The sequence below is a fragment of the Camelus ferus genome, chromosome 12, assembly GCF_009834535.1.
Source record: "Camelus ferus isolate YT-003-E chromosome 12, BCGSAC_Cfer_1.0, whole genome shotgun sequence".
Classification (NCBI taxonomy): Eukaryota; Metazoa; Chordata; class Mammalia; order Artiodactyla; family Camelidae; genus Camelus; species Camelus ferus.
The window spans coordinates 6295262-6311837 of NC_045707.1; the positions used below are offsets into that span (position 1 = coordinate 6295262).

Here is a 16576-nt window from a genome sequence, read left to right on the forward strand (position 1 = left end):
CCCAACACCACCGCCCACCCTCTACCTCACCTCTCTGCTTAACGATCTTCTACAGCATTTATCGTCTCCCAACATATGACACGGTTATTTATTAGGTTGTCTGCTGCCTCTCTGCCTCTTGACTGTAAGTGCCATGAAGACAGGGATTTTGTCTGTTTTGTTCACTGTTGATTCCCCGGTACCTAGAAAAGCACCAGGCACACAATAAGCCCAGGACAAATATTTGTTGGACGATTAAATTAAAGGATGAAAAGAGAAGATTAGAAGATTAGCCCTAAAATACGAATGGTCCTATAAACTCGCTGTTGGTTGAGGAAGAATTTGGCTCCAAGCTTTCTAGCAGGCAAAGCAAACAGAAAAACATTTCAGTTACAATATGGAAACGAACCAGGTGTCCAGATTTTCTGGATTCTGAGCCCTCAGTGGACTTTCTCCAGATTCTTAAGGTATGGAGGCTCTGAGGAGCAGAGTGATGCCCTTGACAGTGCCCGGAAAGGCCCAGAACAACTCTCACTTGTGTACTTTTAAAACACCCTCCGTGGAGGCAAAGGCACAGCTGAAGTCCACTGGGAACGGTGATTCCAGAAGAGACCTAAACAAAACATCCCAGGACGTTGCTCTCTGTTCTAGTTTGAGCTAAAAGCAAAGTATGGAAAGTCAACAGCTATTTGTTAGGGCTACCGTGCATGAGGGAGGCCCTGCTCTTGGGGGCTTGTGCTCCAGGGAGAGGGACCAACCGGAAACGGGAAACACACAGATGCAGGAGATCATTTCAGGCACTGCTGTTGTGAAAGGGTCCATGTGTAATGTGACAGTGAGTGAGTGGGGTGGCCCCTCCGGCCAGGGCGGTCGGAGACAGCCTTGCTCAGGGATGGAGGGGAGCACTCAGTGTTGAGAACGCTGGAGGCCCAAGGCCCAGGGTGTTCAGGAGTGTGTGTCTGTGAACAGATGGCTGATGGAGGCCTGGCTCCTCCTAAACCTAAACTAATCCTAATCCTAGACGTAGGCCCAAGGGAAGGGTTCAGGGGAGGCTGGCTGTGGGCCAAGGACCCCCTCACCTCATCACAGAGAGCTCCTCCCGGTGACTTGAGGAGATCCAGGCAGCTACTTCATGAGGCCCTCACCCACAGGCCCCAGGACAGGCCCCAGGACAGGCCCCAGGCCCAGGGCAAGGTCAGGAGAGCCCCCCCCGCCATCCTCCCATCCACCTGCCTGCCCTGACCATTGCCCTGGACAAGGCTACGAGGCTGCCAGCGACAGACACCATCTCATTTCAGATAAGGGGCCAGCCTCTTGCCAGGCCCCCCAAACCCTACATGATGTGGCCTCTGCCCTTTGGTTCTCTGCCAGCCACATCAGTGACCTCAAGCTTCTTTCCTGCCTCTGGGAGTTCACCCACGCTGTTCTCTCTTTGGAAAACACTCTTCCCTGCTTTTTACAAGGCTGGCTCCTTCTCACCCCTTGGAGTCAGCTTACAGGGCCCCGTTTCAGAGCCTCTGTCTCAGAAGGTGGACTTGGCCCTCCCAGTCTTCATCTTACTCTGCTTGTTTGTTGTCTTCTGAGTCTGTGATTACACATCGATGTGTTTGTGCACTTTGTACTACGTCTCTTCCTAGCCAAGACATGAGCTTCGTAAACTCGAGGCATGTACCTGCCTTGTCCACTGCAGTCTTCCAGCCTGGGCCACCTGGCACGTAGAAAGGAGTCGGTAAATATTTGTCGAATGTATGAGTGAATGAACAAATGATGTGGTCGGAGCTGCAGAAAAAATCTTCTCTGGCAGAGGAACAGTCATCGAATTAGAGAAAATGACTGGGAGAGAGCCAGAGAGGAGGGAAGGACCACTCTGATTTCCCGGGAAAAGTCATTAGTATAGGCTGGAGATGAGTCCCACAGCGGAGGAGACAGGCATTCTGGGAACTGAAGACACCTCAGAGGCAACGTGGTGTAGCAGAAAGAACAGGAGTGTAATGAAGCCAGAACGCCCGCGTTTTAATCCAGCTCCACCAGCTGTGTGATGCTGGGTAAATTTCTTAACCTCTCGGTGCCTAAATTTCAGCATCTGTCAAGTGGCACCAACAATTTAGGGATGTATACACCTTAAAGGATTATGTGGCTTCAAGGCTGCATTAACCCAGGACTGGCCCCCACTGGTGGGCTGACCGTCAGTAACAAAGCGGGAATTATAATTTGGTTGGAATTAATAAGACTAAGGGGCTCCTCGGCCCTGACTCACCTTGTCAGCTTCTCCAAGGCGAGGGAGGCTTAAGAGGAGATGAGTTTTGAATTCTCAGTTTTCACAAAAATAGCCTCCACGGCGGAGCCCCTAGTTTCCAGCAGATGATTTCTTTGTTACTCAGCTGCTGGTGGGTGGGTGGGTGGTGCCACAGGCTGCTCATTTCCTGAATGAACAGCTGTGCCCTCTCATCTTTGTGGAGAATAATCATAACACTCCTTCAAACCTCAGCCCAGCCTCCTTCATTCAGGGCTCCCTGGCTGCCTGGCAGCCCCGGCACATGTTCGCCAGCCGGTGGGGAGGGGCCTCGGAGAAGGGGGCTGGATGCGAAGGGAGGGGTCAGGACCTAGGACCTTGGCCCTTGCCTTGGCCTCGTCCACAGTGGACCACGTCCCCAGCCTCCTCAGAACTGGCCTTTGAGGCCCTGCCTCCCCGCCTCCATTCTCATATCCTACCTCACCCTCTCCAGCCACACCAGCCTCCTTCGCATTCCTCTGGTGCCCCTCAAGCTCATACCCACCTGAGGGCCTTCTGACAAACTGTACCCTCTTCCCACAACGTCTTCATTCTAGATTCTGGTAAAGCTGGCTCCTTCTTGTCACTTCTCGTCCTTCTCATCATCATCACCTGAGAGAGGTCCTCCCTGGCCACGCCCCCCTGCGGCCCTATCTGTTTGTAATCCACTGCCCAGGCACCCGCAGCCCAAGGCCAAAGCCCTACCAACTCAGAAGCCTTGGAACTTCAGCCCCAGTCCCAACTCTGGTTCTGACTGGCCGGGCCTGGGCCAGGGGTCCTGTGGACAAAGAGATGGGAGAGGGGACTCCCCAGGGGAAAGCAGGCAGGCAGTTCCCCACAGAAGGCACAGTGGTGGTGCGCAGGGGAAATTGCAGGTGTCTACCCTGGCCGCAGGCCTCCTCCAGAAGGACAAGTGGGTGAGTGTGAAAACCATGGGTCCAGAGCCCGGGGCTCAGGCCACTGGCGCATCTTTCTGTCTCTTCTGAGCCAAGTGACTGGGGGACACCCACCATCCCTCAAGCCTGGTTCTTCATCCAGGTAAACCTCACCGAGTTGTTATAAGAAGCAGGTGGGATAATGCCTGTCAGAGCACTTTGAAAACTATTATTATCTTTGGAAGAGATGAAGGTGAAAACAAAGAGGCAGATGTAAAGAGGAGTGCAGGGGGTCCTCTGGGCAGGGACCTCAGACCAAGCGGAATAGAATCAGAACTGCGGGCCTCAGGTAGCAACAGCTAACAGTATAACCGCCTCCCTTGTAGAATCAGAAACCTGGACTGTCTGAGCCTGTTTGTTCTGCGAGGTTCTGCAAGGGCAGGGACTTGTGGCGTTGGAGAGCCCAGTTCAACTGCCCCTCTAACCAGGTAAGTCACTCCTTCTGTCCGAGCCTCTCTTTGCTCACCAGCAATGTCAGGATATTGATGATAGACTATTGGATTGTCGTGAGCTTGAAATGAGGGCAAAGCAGATTGCCTGACAGGTGGGACGCCCTCAATGCCTCTTACTAGCTATTTTTATTAGTTATTTGTATTTTTCTTGATTCATTCCCTTAAAACTCCCCCCTTCTTTTTATTTTAATAAGGCTTCTTTCAAAAATGCCAGCCTGCCTCAGTAGTACTAAAGATACTAAAGATACATCAGGGACAGACTTTCTTCTTTCCAAGCTGAGGCTGAGAAAAAGGGACAGAAGAGGGAAGAGGAACCCATTTGTGGGGGCCTCCTCCAGCCAGGCCGGGGCTTCTATACAGGAGCCTGTGACAGCCCTCTCAGAAACGGCCTCCTTCCCTACTTTAGGGAAGGTTGTGGAGGACCGGAATCATTAAGAGACTTGTCCAAGTTCACACAGCTTGGAAGGGCCAGGGCTGAGATTCACACCCAGGACTTCTCTGATGTGGAAAGCAGGGCTCTCCCCAGGAGGGGCAGCCCTCCAGCCTGGAGAGCCTCCCAGGCTGTGGTGTGTATGTGTGTGAAGCAACATTTCGCTCCCTTAGGGTCCTCTTCGATTCTGTAGAAATATCTCAAGCGCCTACTGCGGGCCAGACAGAGAAAGAGAAGAGTTTCTGTGACTTGCCCACATTCGTCCACTCGCAAGGATCTCAGAGCCAAGTGAGGGACAGACTGATGAAGGACAGGGGACACTCTGAGCATACAGAGGGGAGAGGAAGGTCTGAGAGTCCCTGGGACCCTGCTGTGGCCTCCCTTCCCCCAGACTCACCCCCCACCCCGCAGGCCCCCAGCACGCATGCGTGGCTAAACACACACACACACACACACACACACACACACACACGCGCGCGCGCACACACGCACACACGCACACACGCACACACTCACCACCACTTGCTCTCTAATTGCCAGGAATGCAGGCCGTCCCCAGCGCTTCCTCCCCTGCATTCCTCAGGAGCTACTCCCACCTGGCAGGCAAATTACACCCTGGCCTGGCAATAAAAGCCACTTTTCAGAAAAAGAAGCTTTAGGGCCCCGAGAGACGCAGCTAACTCTCTCACACTGCTTGTGCCTGACTCAGAAGGTGGTGTCTGGGCCAGAGGAGCCAGGGCCCTGTGTCCCTTTAAGTAGGGAGTACAAATTCCCATCCCAGTCCCTCCCTCCTGCTTTTCCTGACGTCAGGAGGAAGGCGTGTGTGAGTGAGTGAGGGGCCTGAGGTGCCTGCCGCATGCTCTCTCTCTCACACACACACACACACCACACAGAGTCACACACACAGCCCATCCCCTGCTTATCGCTCCGAGTGCCAGTGAGAAGCAGAGTGCTGAACCAGCTGCGAGGCAGCGCCGGACCTCAACCGCCAGGGAGAGGTAAGGGGCTAGGTAATGGGGGCCAAGGGCACAGCGGCTCTGGAAACTGGCTTTGGAGGGGGCGAAGGAGGGAAGTGCAACGTGGGGGCACTGGGAAGGTGGGCACCTCCCCTAGGGCTGGCCCAGCCCAGTTCAGCTTACAGGAGAGGCAGGGGGATATTTAGATGCACCCACCTGGCCATCCCACCCTCCTTGCCCCCCTCTCCTGGCCCCCAAGGGAAGCGGAGGCTCTGCGACTCCTTGTGCGAGAGTGTCTGTGTGTGTGTCTGAGTGTGTGTGTCTGGGACTTGTGTCTGGCTTAAGAGGCAGCAGACACCTGCCAAGCCGCAGCCTCCTGTCTGGGAACCAAGGGGAGAGAAATGACTGGAGAAATAATTGTGCTCCTACCAGACGCTGAAAGGCGAGTGTAGCAGGGAGCAAAAGAAGTCTTTCCGCCTGGCATTCAGGGCTGGTGCTGGGGCTGGGGAGGGACCATCTAGGGCAGGCAGACAGTTGGACCCGAAGCAGCTGTCTCATCCTGACTATTTCTTCCCCGGTGTGATGGGGATAATTGTGGTAATTGGCTTGGAGGGGTGGCTCCATGTTATTTTCCCCTTCGCCTTGGAGCCACCCAGACCCTGAGCTCTTGCTTCTCCCGAGGCCACTCCTCTCCCTTGCCTGCTGGTCTGGCTATGACCTCCACCCGGGCCAGGGTGCAGCCCCTGGAGGGCAGGGGTGATAAGACAGGGGCTGTTGGGCCCCCTGCCATGGGGTGCGGGACTGGGGCAGCTTTGGCTAGGGCCAAGTCCCTGAGGGCCTGACCCTCAAGGAGACCAGGGGGAGATGAGGGGAGATGCTGGCACCCACAAGGGAGACAGCAGGTTCCTGCCAAGCTGCCAGCCTGCAGGCTCTTCCCAGGGAGAGGGGAGAGGGACACAGAGCGAGAACAATAATAAATACAGTGTGAACTGCTGCATCCGCTGGGGCTGGGGGAGGGGAGGAGGACATGTACCCTGGTGGGGGGTGGGCAATCTCTCTGAGAACCTGGCACCATGCCCGCCTGGATGTGCTCCAGTGGAGGCCTCAGCCTGGGAAGGGCCTGTCTCTAGCCCCCTGGTGATGGGGAGCCAGTTTCCCAAAACTGACTCCATCCAGGGGCCTCTGGGTCCTTCAAATTCTGAATGTTTCCTCCTCCCAACCTCCCCCCACCACCCCATCTCCCCCCGCCATTCCCTTGAAATCTTTTCCAGAAACACCTTTTTCCCATATCTACCCCGCCCCTCTGGATCTGTCTGACCCTTCTTCAAAAAAAAAGACAGGTGTGAGCAGGAACCAGCACACAGGGGCCTTGAAGAGGCCAGAGGACAATCTTGGCCATAGAGGTTTCTCCCAGGCTTGGAGATAGATGGGCGGGTAGTGTTCACAGAAGCCCACTGGCCATGGAGGGCACTGGGGGGCACTGGGGGGTCCCACACAGCTGGCTGGGAGGGGACACCCACAGGCTTGTCTGGAGGCAAGTCCCCCAAGAGTGGCACCAGCAGAGGGCGCTCAGGGCTTGGCTGAGCTGGTCACAACCAGCAGGGCCAGGACCCAGAGCCTGGTGGGAAGAGGGCTTGGGGCAATTTGGATTTTTGTCCTTGAAGAGTGTTAAGATGGGAGGCAAAAAGCAGTCGGGATGCAGAAAGCTGTGCCCCAAAGCCAGTGAAATGATGGTCACCAGGATGAGTGGTGTATCACATGGAAAGCTCAGGGGCTATGGGGTCACACTGATCTGAGTTCAAGCTCAGCCACTCTAAACGTGACTTTGGCTGGTCCATTCCCCTTTCTAGGGGGACTCAGAGTGGGAAGCAACTTGCTTAGGGTCACATAAGTGCTCTCATGGTGCCCATCTGGGCATCCCTACCCCCACTTCCCAAAGAAGCCCCCAGAGGATCTTGGGCACATGACATGGAGGAGAGTTAAAGGGTCTCAGTTAAGCTCAAGTATTGGCTTGGGCAGCCCCCACTCTCACACACAACACACACACACACACACACACACACACACACGCAAACACACACACACGCTGTGGGAAGGGAAAGAACCAGGTTTAATTAGGTCACCTCCAGCTGCTGGATCAGCTTCTGCACTGATGTATTTTAAGGAATGTCTGGGAGGCTGGGGGAGGGGGAAGGTCCTGGGAAGTGCCAGCTTCTGTCTGGTGGTCCTGGGAGCCCTTTCCCTCCTCGGGCCCTCATGGACGAGACCCCAAAGTTCAGAAAGCCCTTCCACCGTCATCCTGTCCTCCCCCTTTCTGAGTCACCATGCCCATTCCTCCCTCTCTCCGCTCCCCCACAATGGGGGCTTGGGCTGGCATGTTTTTATTGAGGGAGTTGTTTTTGAACTTGCCTTAGTTGGCAAGTGACTCACCCAAGGTCATGGTCTGAGTCAGCACAAAGCCAGAAATAGAAATCCAAGCCCTGCTCTTCCTTCTCCAGGGGAGGCGAGAGATTTCAGGGACCTGCTAGTCCTCTCTCCCCACCTCCTGCCCCAGGCCTTTCTGTAACCCACCAAAAACATCTCCAGGGTATAGAAGAGATGCCCCTGACCCACTGCATGATCCCAGCAAGCCTCTTTACTTCTCTGGGCCTCAGTTTTCTCTTCTGAAGAATGGGGGTAATAACAGTGATTATCATGCGGGGTTGTTGTGAGGACTAAATGAGGAAATGGGGCAAAGGGCTTGGCACACCACTTAGCACGTGGTTCATGATCAATAGATGGTGGCCATGCTCTTGCCGTATCCAGACAAACTGCCCTGTGTTCTACTCGTCTGTCTGTTTCTCCCACTGGACCGGGGCCCTCTAAGGGCAGGACTCTCTCCTCTTTTATTTTTTGTCCCAGTGCCTGGAAATCACATTCAGGGGTGTGTGTGTGTTTGACGACCTCAGAGGAGAGTTGGAGTGACCCTCACTGGTCATCTGGACCAGTGATGATTTGCATAGCTGAGGAGAAGAGTGAGGACCAGAGAGGTCACATAGCACTGGGTGGTTGGTCCAACTTGCTTTCCCTGATCTGCCCAGAAGGAGGGAGATTTGCATGGTCAAGAGAAGACTCTGACGGCCATCTCCTGCCCAGTTCTTTCTGGAGGAGCCGATAGTTGGAGGGGCCCCAATGCCAGGTCATCTGCTGACAGGGCTGAATCACTATCCATAGCCCCATGATGCTGTATCACCGAACAGCCCTGTTGTCTTGTTTTTACTGCCCCACCCCTCATCAGGTCCTTTTGTCTGAAGAATTGCTGGGGTTTGATGTCCACACAGGGAATTAATGATAAGCTTGACTGGGAGAGTCAGAACCAAAACACTCACAGGTGGACCATTGACCCAAACTCCATGTCTCCTCCCATAACCTAGACAGGGTGCTACAGCCTTATTTGACAGATGGGGAAACTGGGGCTCAGAAAGGGAGGGTCTCTCAGCCAGGACACTGTAGAGCCAGGATTCAACCTGAGCCACATGGGTGCCGCGCTGTACTCTTACCCTCCAACTGCTAGTTTGGAAGGGTGTTATTCCAGGCCGCAGATGTCTCTAGATGGGCACACTGAATCCCTTGGGGGCTGGGCTTTAGCTCTGTTTGAGTTGAAACAAATGTTCTACAAACACATCTGTTTCTCTGCTCTTGGAGGAGTTAATTTTCCCCTTTAGTTTCTCAGGGAAAGTTCTTTCAGGAAAACTCCAGCCTCATCTTGGCTGAACCAGGAACAGAATTTATCCTTATAAGCACTGGTTGCCTTCAGAAGAATCTGACCTCTGTCATTTACCTGCTGTGTGACCTTGGGCAAATCACTTAACGTCTCTGAACTTCAACTTCCTATTTTGTAAAATGTAAACAATTGTAATTTCACCCTTTCAGGGAGATTTAAAAATGGAAAGTAATTTCTGTAAAGACTTTGCAATGTAGATAACATTCAAACAATGAAAGCTCTGTCTTCACGTGCCCCTTTCTGCAGCAATACTCTGGAGAAAGGGTCTAAAGCAGAGGCTTCCTCTGCATCCCCTTGTTCCTTTCTCCCTGGTCTCCCAGGCTGTCCCACATTGTGCAGCTCCTTCAAATCCAGGTCTCTGGCAGGGCCCAGAGAGGGAAAGACTGTCCAAGGTCACACAGCAAGTCAGGAGCAATGCAGAGCCTGAACCCAGGACTCCTGACTTCCCACTCCAAGGCTCCAGAGTCAGACTGCCCTGGTACAAGTCCTGGCTCAGATGTTAATTGCTGTGTGGCCTTGAGTGAGTGACAGCCTTTCTGAGCCTCAGTTTCCTCATCTGCAAAATGGGGTACTAATAGCACCAGCCTTAAAGGGCTGTTGCAGGAATTTGATGAAAGGAGAGGCTATGAGGGGCAGGGTAGGGAGCTAGTGGGCAGGACAGTCCTTGGGGAAGCAAGGAAGATGAGAGGAAAGGGTGGGTTTGGCTCTCGGGTCTCTCCTTCCATCCACGCCCTCTTTCCCCATGCCCAACTTAGCAGCCCCGTCTGTCCAGGAGGAGCAACTTCTCACCCAGCACCTACCCAGTGCTTCCCACTTTCCATCCCATTCCATCCTCACTGAAGCGCTCATCCCCATTTTCCAGAAGAGGAGGGAGATGAGGGGAGATACCAGAGCAGCACTCAGGGCACCGTGGGGGCTGCAGGCTGGGGGTGGGTGTAGACAGGGCGCTGGAGGGGAGAAGGCCAGTTCTTGCTGTTATCCTGTCCCCTTCCTCTTCCTCTCTGCCACCTGGTCCATTTGGGAGAGGGGAAGAGAGGAGCTGCCCTCAATCCTAACCCTAGGTAATCAGTGCCTCTCTCCCCTTCCCCACCGCTTGCTTGCTTTGCATGAGGCCTGGGATCCACGCTCAGCCTTGGGTCTGGAGGCCTGGCCGGGGAGCAGGGCTGCTCAGCTGCATCTCCCTGGTAACCACTGTGGGCTGCCTCTGCCCCTCCTCCATCTTCCTCCCTCCCCTTCCCCCACGACCTCCCAGCACTGGCTGTCACCACCAAGCACAATAACAGGCCTGGGAAAACTGTACAGTGGGCAGGCCAGGACTGCCCTGCTTCCTGGAGGAAGGAAGGCCGGCCGAGCTTCTGTCCCCACCACCTGCCGCCCACACCCAGGTGGGGCAGGGGGCACCCAGGAGTGCGCTGCAGGGCCTGCATCTCCCCGCCGTCCTGGCTGTGTCATCTTGGGGAGCTCTGCTGCCGGTCTTCCTTTTTCGTAACAGCTTTATTGAAATATAATTCCCTCGCCAGGTAATTCTCCTGCTTAAGTTTAAGTTATTGGTTGTTAGTATATTCACAAAGTCATGCAATATCACTGTCGTCAATTTTGGGATATTTTCACCACCCTGAAAAGAAACCCTGAACTCATTAGAAGTCACTCCTCATTTTCCCTCCCCCTCCGCAACCCCTGGAACCACTCATCTACCTTCCATCTCTGTGGCTTTGCCTCTTCTGGACATTTCACATGAATGGAATCATGTAATATGTGGTCTTTTGTGACTGGCCTCTTTCACTCAGCATTATGATTCAAGGTTCAGCTGTGCTGTAGCAGGTTTCAGTGTTCATTTCTTTTTACGACTGAATAATATTCACATTTTGTTCATCCATTTATCTGTTGATAGACCTTTGGCTTGTTTCCATTTGGGGGCTATTATAAATAATGCTGCTGTGGACATTTATGTGCAAGTTTTTGTGTGACTGCTTTTCCTCTTGAAGCTTCAGTTTTCTTTCCTCTAAAATGGGGATAAAAATGCTAAACCTGCCAGCCCCTACCTCGAGTGGGCTCAGAGGGAAAAACTCCACATCAGGGTAAGGGGCTGTCAGGGGCCGTGAGGGGCAGTTCTCACCCCCTGCAGTGCTCCTGGCTGGAGGAGGGCATGTTGGGGGCCAGCGGAGGAGAGAGGCTTCATCTCCACCTCTAGGGTTAGCAGAGCCAGTTCATCACCCTGACCCAGAAAAGTTCTTGCTGTGTGACCTTGAGCCGGGGCCAGGGGACCTGCTCCAATGATGGAGGGTTGCACCCCTCGGCTCTTCCAGCCCTGCTGTGCAGTGTTTTGGGGCCCCCTGGGCTCTGGAGTCCTAAGGAGCGAATCCTTCCCTGGAAACTACAGGCTGGGGGTGGGGAGAGGGCAAGACGGAGGCCAGAAATAGACTTGGCTTGGGGATTCACCTGTGGCCCCAGGGCGTCTGGGTGAGGGGTGGGGGAGTGAAGGAACGGCGGTGAGGAGGTGGAGAACTGCCAACCCCCCCACCACTCCTATATGAGCACAGACCACGGGCGCTGCTTATATTCTCCCCTTAGCCAAGCATCACACAGCCTGTGAGGGAGTGAGGCAGGGCTTATCAGCTCCATTATTACAGACGAGGAAGCTGAGGCTGGTGGACATGCTACCCAAGTCAGCAGCTAATAAGCAGTGGAACTGGAGCTCTCCTGGTCCAGGCATCCTGCGTGGCCCCCACTGTGGCAGACTGCCCACCCCAGGCTCAGTCAACAGCTTGGCATCTTTTGGGGTTTAAGACTTCCCAAACCCTGGGAGGGGAGGTGGGTGAGTGCATGGGGTGGGGAACTACATTCGCTTTTCTCTGCAGGGAAAAATATAGGATCAGCTTTTTTCAAGGTCATCCAGGCACTGAGCTGCAGATGTGAGAATTTCTATTGATTTGTATTGATAATAGCAATTTATTGGGTATCTATGAGATGCCAGAATCTGTCAGACACACTAAACCATTGAATCCTCGGTAACCTTGCATGGTAAGCACTTTCAGCCTCATTTTAGAAAGGAGGAGACTGGGGTTAGGGAAAAATTGCCAACGTTCCCAAGAGCTCACCATGCTCTGGTCCTGTTCTAAGCATGTGGAAAATCACTGAACCCTCACAGCAACCTCTCTGTGAAATAAGAACCAACACTGTCCTCATTTTACAGAGCAGGAAACTCAGTCAAAGGTTATAAGTGTTGACCAAGGCCACATAGCTGGTAGGTAGAGGAGCCAGGATTCAAACCCAGGCCATGTGGGTCCGGAGCCCACACTCTCACCACCACGTTGGAACTGTTGAGTGGCTTGCTTGAGGTCACCAAACTACAGGTGACAAAGCTGAGATTCGAACCCAGGTCTGTGGATTTGAAACTGCTAGCAGTTGTGCCAAACTGTCTTCCAGACCATCACTGGCCACTTAATCCATCCCACCTCCTAGGCCTCCAAGTTAAAGAACTGAACCTCAGGCTGGAAGGACTTTGAAGTTAGCCTTAGTCAGCTTGGACCACCATAACAAAATACCACAGATGGGGGTTTAAACAAGACAGACATTTACTTCTTACAGTTCTGAGGCTAGATATCCAAGATCAACGAGCCAGCATAGTCTGGTTCAGTTGTAGGCAGCCCCTTCTGGCTGTGCCCTCACAGGGCAGGGAGAGAGGCGGCAAGCTCTCCAGGGTCTCCCCTTCTAAGGGCACCAATCCCATCATGGGGGCCCCACCCTCCTGACCTCATCTAAACCTAGTTACCTCCCAAGGGTCCCATCTCCAAATACCATCACACTGAGCGTTAGAACTTCAACATATGATTTTTAGGGGAACACAATTCAGCCCACAGAAAGGTTGTGTGGCTTTTTTGTCTTTTTGGTGAGGACATTGAGTCAAGCAAGGGCTGTGAGTGATCTGAAGTCACCCTGTAAGGAGTAGCAGGCAGCCCCAGCCCTTCAGCCTCGTGTCCAGAAGCTGCCCACCCTGGACCACACTCAGCTATACCTCTCTTTCCTCCTTGCAGACGGAGCCTGTAGCTGGTGAGGCCGCCGAGCGGGGCCAGGCCGGGCCCTGCCCGCAAGGACGCCTTTCACCGGCTTCTGTGCCCAGGAGCCCATCAAGCTCTCCTGCTGGCCCTGCCATGACTTCGGAGTCCACACCGTCCCCGGTCGTGCCACCGCTCCACTCCCCCAAGTCCCCTGTCTGGCCCACCTTCCCCTTCCACCGGGAGGGCAGCAGGGTCTGGGAGCGGGGCGGTGTCTCATCTAGGGACCTGCCCAGTCCCCTGCCCACCAAACGGACCAGGACATATTCAGCGTGAGTACCTGCCCTCGCCCAGGCTCTGGTGATCTTTCCCCGGGACCGGGCTCCAACTGGGGCTGCCCAGGTGCTCCGGGTGGATGAAACAGCCTGGGCAAAAACAGAGACATGGGGTCGACCTCTGGAGAGGGGTGGGCAGGCTGGACAGAGACCAGCCCTGGGCCTTTGGGGTAGGTCGCTGGGTGGACTCAAACTGGGGAGGGGGTATGTGGGAGCCACAGGGAGACTGACCTGGCTTGGGCAAAGAGGAGTTTTTAATGCAAGTGCTGTTTGTGCCCTGTGTCCAACCCAAGGCCAGGCACAGAGCAGAGGCTTAATAAAAGATGAATGATGGGTGAATGACAAGTGAGTGAACAGGATGGATACTGCTACTTCAGGAGTTAGTGAGCTCCCCATCGTGGGAGGTATTCAAGCCTAGGCTGGACATTCTTCACTCAGAGACCTTACATCAGGAATCCGTGTAAGCCCAAACCACCTCAGAAGGGGAGTGTGCTGTGCAGAGAGAGGGGCACTGTTTGGGTGTCAGGAGACCCACCTGCTGTGCACCTCGGGAGAGCCAGTTCCCCTCTCTGGGCCTTAGTCTCTTTATTGTCCAATGGGATGAGGAGAGGACTGAGCTGGTCTAACAATGGGCAGTTTCTGGTCTGCGGAGGGTTTTCCACAGTCCTGAAGCAGGCTCTGCAGGCAGGGCCCAGGAGGGCCACGGGGGTCCAGGGAGGGGTTCCTCAGGCCACAGTTTCATTCCCCCTACCTTATCTTCAGGACAGCCCGTGCCTCAGCTGGCCCCGTGTTCAAAGGTGTCTGTAAGCAGTTCTCACGCTCACAGGGCCACGGCTTCATCACCCCCGAGAACGGGTCCGAGGACATCTTCGTGCATGTATCTGAGTGAGTCCCCCCAGCCCCCTGTTCTTGGCTGGGCCCCTGCTGCAGTGACCCAGCAGGGCCTCAAGAAAGGCCTCCCTAGGCTTCTCCCCTCACTGGCTAAAGTCTGTTCCTGGCATATTTCTCCTGTCATAGAGCCTACGGGCGCATGGGTGGAGGAGGGCTGGGCCAGGTGGAAAGGGAGTGCTCAGACCCCAGAAGCCCTGGGCACCAGGGGCTGAGTCCTGGGACCCTGTTTCTGTATCATAGGGGCTGAGAGGGCTGGGCCAGTCCCTGGATCTTTCAGCCTGGAGGGTAGGCCAGAAGGTAGGAGAGGTGGTCTAGGCCTGGCCCCCAGCCCTAATGCCAGGTGTGACCTCGCGAGGTCATTGGGCTTTAAGCCTCGGAGACCTCCCTGAGCCCTTTCACATCTCACTTTATAGCACAGGACTGTTTATGATTCCCATTTTACAGATCAGAGAACTGGGGCTCTGAGACGGGAAGCTGGCTCAGGCTCCCTGGCCTAGCTAAGCCCAGCGCAAGGCCTCCTTCAGGTCAGACCACAGGGGTCGTCCTGGGAGTGGGGCCTGTGGGGCTGACACCCCTCTCCCGCTCACCAGCATCGAGGGGGAGTACGTGCCAGTGGAAGGCGACGAGGTGACCTACAAGATGTGCCCTATCCCGCCCAAGAACCAGAAGTTCCAAGCCGTGGAGGTGGTGCTCACCCAGCTGGCCCCACACACTCCCCACGAGACGTGGTCCGGCCAGGTTGTGGGCTCCTAGGCTGGGCGGCTCACGTGCCAGCTGCTGGGCGGGTGGGGAGCGACTCTGGGTAGATGGGCAGCAGCGGGTTCCATGCCCCACTGCACTGGCTGACCAAGTCCCTGGGGCAGTCTCGGTGTGCACATCTGTCTGTCTGTGCTTGTGGCCGTGAATATGTGCCTCCATCCACCCCCGTGACTGTTGTGAGCTGTACCGAGGCCACCAGTCCTGCCTTCTCTGCTCATCACTCCTTCCTTCTCTCCCCGCCACACAGCACAGGACCCTCTTGCCCTCCTAACACCCGTCCATGTGGCCACAGGGCCTCCAGGGCCTGTGTCAGGCCTGGGACTGGGAGTCTGGGCAGCAGCGGGGCCCCATATAAGCCTGCTCCCCTAGCCTGTGTCCCATGCCTGGCCCCGGGGCCAGACTCTGCTTCTGCTACTCACACCTCCCACCCTGGGCTGGGGTCTCCCACTGTGGCCTGGACCCCTCCCCTCAGAAGCCAGGCCAGTGAGTGCTGTGTGGGAGCCTCCCGGCCTCTCGCAGGGGAAGAAGGCAAAACCTGGAGGCAGAAAGCCCCCTCCCCACTGCCAAGGCCCAGCCTGCTTTCCTTCCTTCTCTTCCTCAGCACACTGGAGAAGCAGGAAAGGCAGTTTGGGGGCTCCTGTTTTGCCAGCCAGTCCCTCCCCCTCAGCCTGGCAAAAGCTCTGTGAACCCCTAACTGAGGCCATGTCCCCTACCCTGGGCCACGCTGAGCCTCACTGCCTCCACTCTGCCTGAGGAGGCGCCAGTCTGCAGAGGGGTGGGGATATGTCTCCCCTAGTTTGGTTGGAGCCACACTCTTTGTCCTGCCTCACAAACCCCACGGATGCTCTGCTCGTGCTGCTGAGGACCCAGCAAAGGACAGACCAACATCCCCACAGACAGGGCCAGGCAGGGGCACCCACCAGAACAGCCCTCAGGCTGGGAGACCACCAGCCTTGCAGCCCCCTTGCTGGGCCCTCTTCCGAAAACTGTGGGACAGTGTCTCCTGCTGGTCCCCAGTAGGCCAGAGGCTGAGGTGTGGTCCCTGTCTTGTCCATCCCTTAAGACGTGTGGTGTTCCTCTCACCTGGAGTCCTGTGGGCCAGGACGTGTGTTTGTGTGCATTCAGTCTTGGGCAGGGGGTTGGCCTGGCCTGGGAGGACAAGAAGGAGGGGCTCTGCCTCCCCCTACCTTCCACCCGACTTCCTTCCAGAGAACACATCACCTGATGGGGGCAGAAATGGGGTTCAAGAGAGGGCCTGCCAGGGAGTGACCCTTTTGAGACCCAGTCTGAGTGAAATGGGGACTCAAATGCCCAGGAAGGGGGGGGGGTGTCAGTGACTGTCTAGGAGGGTCCTTGGCCCTGTATGTAGGTGCCCCAAGGCCCCAGGGTGGAGACCAGCTTGGGTATGTGCAGCTCTTCCCTGTCCCCACCACAGAGGTGGGAAACTAGAGCTGCTAAGATGTGCTGGCCCGCCCCCTAAACTCAGAATGGCCCAGCCTAGCTGACATCCCACCCTGAGCTTGGGCTACTCCAGCAAGGCCTGACGCCTTTGCTCTGAGAAACGTAGCTCCCTGGCTTCCTTGGCTGGTTTATTGGTGCCAGTTAACTCCTAGAAGCCCCCAAGACACCCACCCCAAGAGTAGGCCCCCTTCTTAGGCACTAGCCAGGGAGCACCAGCCCTGGGGCTGCCCCACTCATGGCCCCACGGTGTCCTGTCAGATCTTGTCCAGGACCCCCCAGCCACCTGGACTCCCCCAACCTTCCTAACACTGGCAATAAACCCTCAACTGTGACTCAGCCTAGCCAGAG

At 55.4% G+C, this 16576-nt stretch overlaps 1 protein-coding gene across 1 annotated transcript; it reads left to right on the forward strand.

Annotated features, from left to right (window-relative positions):
- Positions 1–4562: 4562 nt before the first annotated feature.
- Positions 4563–16569, forward strand: CSDC2 (cold shock domain containing C2). The gene is made up of 4 exons (XM_006174701.3): positions 4563–5066; positions 12822–13114; positions 13880–14002; positions 14599–16569. Exons 2-4 carry the CDS (start codon positions 12939–12941, stop codon positions 14759–14761), a joined length of 462 nt encoding a protein of 153 aa, XP_006174763.1. The 5' UTR covers positions 4563–5066; positions 12822–12938; the 3' UTR covers positions 14762–16569.
- Positions 16570–16576: the final 7 nt, after the last annotated feature.

What these genes read in the sequence shown, in the direction of transcription:
- CSDC2 (XM_006174701.3), top strand. Translation starts at nt 12,939, where the DNA reads ATGACTTCGGAGTCCACACCGTCCCCGGTCGTGCCACCGCTCCACTCC. An exon ending in CGGACCAGGACATATTCAGC is followed by an intron (nt 13,115 to 13,879) that starts GTGAGTACCTGC and finishes CCTTATCTTCAG; the next exon opens with GACAGCCCGTGCCTCAGCTG. An exon ending in ATCTTCGTGCATGTATCTGA is followed by an intron (nt 14,003 to 14,598) that starts GTGAGTCCCCCC and finishes CCCGCTCACCAG; the next exon opens with CATCGAGGGGGAGTACGTGC.